Below are 4,045 nucleotides of genomic sequence, written 5' to 3'. Positions count from 1 at the left end.
AGGTGAAGGGAGGAAGTTTTCAAAGCACACGCAAATTAAACAAGCACAGTGAGGCAGCTGCCCAAACTACTGTTAGCTTTCCCACATTGACATATGTGAACACAGCAACACTCGCAAGAGCAAATTTCACAGTTTAAAACAGGTAGTCACTTTCTGCCAATTTTGGTGGAGTTACCTTTATACAACGGCCAAACAAGAGCCCAAAGTCACCACAAGATTAAGCATGTTAAGGAGAAATTGTTATGGGGGATAAATTTGGACTCAACATACACAAAGTGTGTCAGTTAAGTGCAACAAACACAGGTTTGCAAAAATCACAACAAAAATTTTCCAGTTCACATTATGCCACTCTCATCTCTACAAGCACTCACTTCAGTCTTATTCTCTACATTCTGTAATCCACTGTAAAAAAGGGCTGAAAGAATCTACATTTGGTATCACAGACAAAAAGGTGAACAAAGGAAAGATGGAAAGACAAAGTCAAGCCTGTGCGTTCAACCAGTTCCTGCTCAATCGGGGAGGTGGAACAGTCAAAGATAATTCTCAGTGAGAAAGATTTGTACCAAGATGCAAACACAAGGTGAAGTCACTGTAGCTTATCTGATGTGCAATGATTTGTTGGTGTGTTTGCCAGCTTGCTCATAAACCCCACAGTACTCACTATATACTTTATTTCCCCCCCTTCTTAAAAATAAGAATGTTCCCTTCAACGATAAAAGAAATACCCAAGTGCAAGTAGTTAAACAAAACATGCTGCTTTTTTACAGGTAAATTAGAGATAGCAAATGAAAAGACTCCAACTAACAACTTGATTTTATGGCACACATGTAGTTCCATTAATAAAAGTCTGTTTACAGACATGGTGGAAGCAGACAAGCACCTTATCATACGCAACAAGGCTGAGCACATGTCTCTCTTGACAACTTTACCATTTCCATTATGTGACTGTAACCTTGCTCTGTAAGCACCATGTTCAACAGAAATCTGGCAATTTAAAAATCTTGTCTAATTATGCATGGTAAACTCACTTAAGAACGATGGTCTTTCATCTGGGTTTTGTGCCCATCCACTTCCTATCAATGTTATGATGAGCACTCGATGAGGAATGTCCACTGACAAACTTTCTTCACTTAAGTCTAGTCGCTGTCCTTGAGACACGCTATACATTATCTGCAAGGGGTTTATAACTTCTGTCAAAATAGACATCGTGCATTCATTAGAAATATATGCAATACAAATAGCTTACTATAGGAGGAGTAATTTAGTTTGCAAACATAGTATTTATAGTTCACCAAAATAAGGTTGTTTTTTTTTTTTACACAAAAACATATATTTAATTTATCAAATGACACTGTAATTGGAGGTGGAACAGTCAAAGATAATTCTCAGTGAGAAAGATTTGTACCAAGATGCAAACACAAGGTGAAGTCACTGTAGCTTATCTGATGTGCAATGATTTGTTGGTGTGTTTGCCAGCTTGCTCATAAACCCCACAGTACTCACTATATACTTTATTTCCCCCCCTTCTTAAAAATAAGAATGTTCCCTTCAACGATAAAAGAAATACCCAAGTGCAAGTAGTTAAACAAAACATGCTGCTTTTTTACAGGTAAATTAGAGATAGCAAATGAAAAGACTCCAACTAACAACTTGATTTTATGGCACACATGTAGTTCCATTAATAAAAGTCTGTTTACAGACATGGTGGAAGCAGACAAGCACCTTATCATACGCAACAAGGCTGAGCACATGTCTCTCTTGACAACTTTACCATTTCCATTATGTGACTGTAACCTTGCTCTGTAAGCACCATGTTCAACAGAAATCTGGCAATTTAAAAATCTTGTCTAATTATGCATGGTAAACTCACTTAAGAACGATGGTCTTTCATCTGGGTTTTGTGCCCATCCACTTCCTATCAATGTTATGATGAGCACTCGATGAGGAATGTCCACTGACAAACTTTCTTCACTTAAGTCTAGTCGCTGTCCTTGAGACACGCTATACATTATCTGCAAGGGGTTTATAACTTCTGTCAAAATAGACATCGTGCATTCATTAGAAATATATGCAATACAAATAGCTTACTATAGGAGGAGTAATTTAGTTTGCAAACATAGTATTTATAGTTCACCAAAATAAGGTTGTTTTTTTTTTTTTACACAAAAACATATATTTAATTTATCAAATGACACTGTAATTAAAAAAAAAAACAAGCAGAAAAAAAGTCTGATTTGAAAAGTAACTCAAAGTGTTCTTCAACAAGCTTACAAGTTGAATTATTAAAAAGTAACCGCTAAAATTAAGTTCCCAGGTACCCAAGTCTCAGGTTTAGCCTTTACGTAAGGCTGGAAAAATAAAGGGAGATGTGGCCTTACCTTCAAATGGCTGTTTCCTTGACATCACTTCCCACATAATAATTGCGTAACTGTTTAAAGTATAAAAAGTGTAGAAGATGTTTTAGATTACCAAAACTTAAGAACACAATGTAGTTACAGCTTTACATTTTATTAAAAACATTCTGCTAAAATGATCCCGCATGCACACACGGGACTGACTACAGCTAACTACGATGACATGAATATATGAAAACTAGAAGGAAATTTAACAAGTGACTTCAACTAGAACCAGTTAATAATATTAAGTACAGAAAAGGTATGTAGCAGAAAAACTCCTGTTCCAACTCTGTATTAGCTCTGCTCTACTAATACATTGTGAATTAGTACATGTTGTTTAAATCTCAGTATGCAAATTAAAGTGAGGCCCAGAGACCTAACTGCGATACTGTGGCATCTCCCCAGTCCAGACTGACACTCTCTGATGTTCCCATGGGAAGCAGGGTACTAGCAGGAAGGATGGTGTTCAACCACATCTCTATCCCAACACAAAGTCAGAGTCGGGTAAGATATGGACTTGCGTCTGGGAAGTACCCGCCAACTTCCCCTACCCAGACATACATACTTTCAACATATGCAGTCTTCTCTGTAGGGAGAGATGTCACTTTTACATACAAGTTTCACTTTACAAAAGAGACTTTCAGGAAGACCACCCTGAACTACAGGCAGCCAAACTGAACACACATCTGCTTACTCAAACTGGTGAATATTTTTCCATTCACGTCAACATGAATGGGAAGTGTTCAAGCGAATACAAATCCGCTCCATCTTTAGAAGACTAGTCACTCTCTTCAATCATCAGCACGTATTAAAAAAAAGGTAACATTAAACAAGTTTGTCACTTAACTTGGATTAGACTATCTCATTTAAATGAAGCATTGACTTATTTATAAAAAAATAATCAATGCAGTTAAAATAATAATATAAAACCACCAAATCTGGTTTTCCTATTTAAGAACAGGAATTTGGTGTGAGGAATAAATCTAGTAGTTCTAAAGCTAAAATGAGAGAGCAAAAGTACTTCACAGCTTAAGAACCCGATTTTGAATGTCAAACATATCCTTGAAAACTTGCCTCTAGTCCTTTGTTTTTTCAGTAAATCAATTTAAAAATGCATTGAAAAGTTTTTAAAATGTTACTTCAAAAACTGGAAACCAGTTGCTGCTGAAGCAATAAAAAGGAAACTATGCAAAGAATTTTTTTTTTTGCTGAGGAAGGATTACACTTATCAGAATAAATGTTTGCTCAGCTACTCAAATAACTGTATACAAAGCCAGTATTTTCCTACATAACTAAGAAGTACCAAATTTTGCACACAGATTACGCTTAACTGCTTCTAAGCATTATATCATCTAACAGGTACCAATTAGGAAGAACCAAAAAAATTAAGTAAGAACGAAACAAGAATAAGAAATTTGTGCAGGCTGATTTTTTTTGGCATGGCAAATTGTTCCTTCTGTAAAAGTTAATGCTGCTTGAGTGCTGTTTAAATGGTTTGTTTCTTTAAGAAAGATCCTTCCTCACAAATTATCTTCAATATCTCAACAACATTCAGCTGTATCTGCTGGGGTCAGTTAATCAGACATCCAGCCTTTCATTCAGTTTGGAATCTCTCTACAATTAAAGATTATTTTCTCAATTCTACAACA

At 35.9% G+C, this 4,045-nt stretch overlaps 1 protein-coding gene across 1 annotated transcript in view; it reads right to left on the bottom strand.

Moving 5' to 3' along the window:
* Positions 1-4,045, bottom strand: part of RIPK2 (receptor interacting serine/threonine kinase 2) — a 17,317-nt gene that overhangs the window by 8,507 nt on the left and 4,765 nt on the right. The window contains exons 4-5 of the mRNA XM_009638326.2: positions 2,379-2,428; positions 1,871-2,032 (exon numbers count right to left, since the gene is read on the bottom strand). Of these exons, the coding sequence (XP_009636621.1) occupies positions 1,871-2,032; positions 2,379-2,428 (212 nt within the window). The remainder of the gene's footprint in view (positions 1-1,870; positions 2,033-2,378; positions 2,429-4,045) is intronic.

This window comes from Egretta garzetta, unplaced genomic scaffold, assembly GCF_000687185.1.
Source record: "Egretta garzetta isolate BGI_Z169 unplaced genomic scaffold, ASM68718v1 scaffold154, whole genome shotgun sequence".
NCBI classification, from domain to species: Eukaryota; Metazoa; Chordata; class Aves; order Pelecaniformes; family Ardeidae; genus Egretta; species Egretta garzetta.
This window is presented reverse-complemented; position numbering and strand designations above follow the sequence as displayed.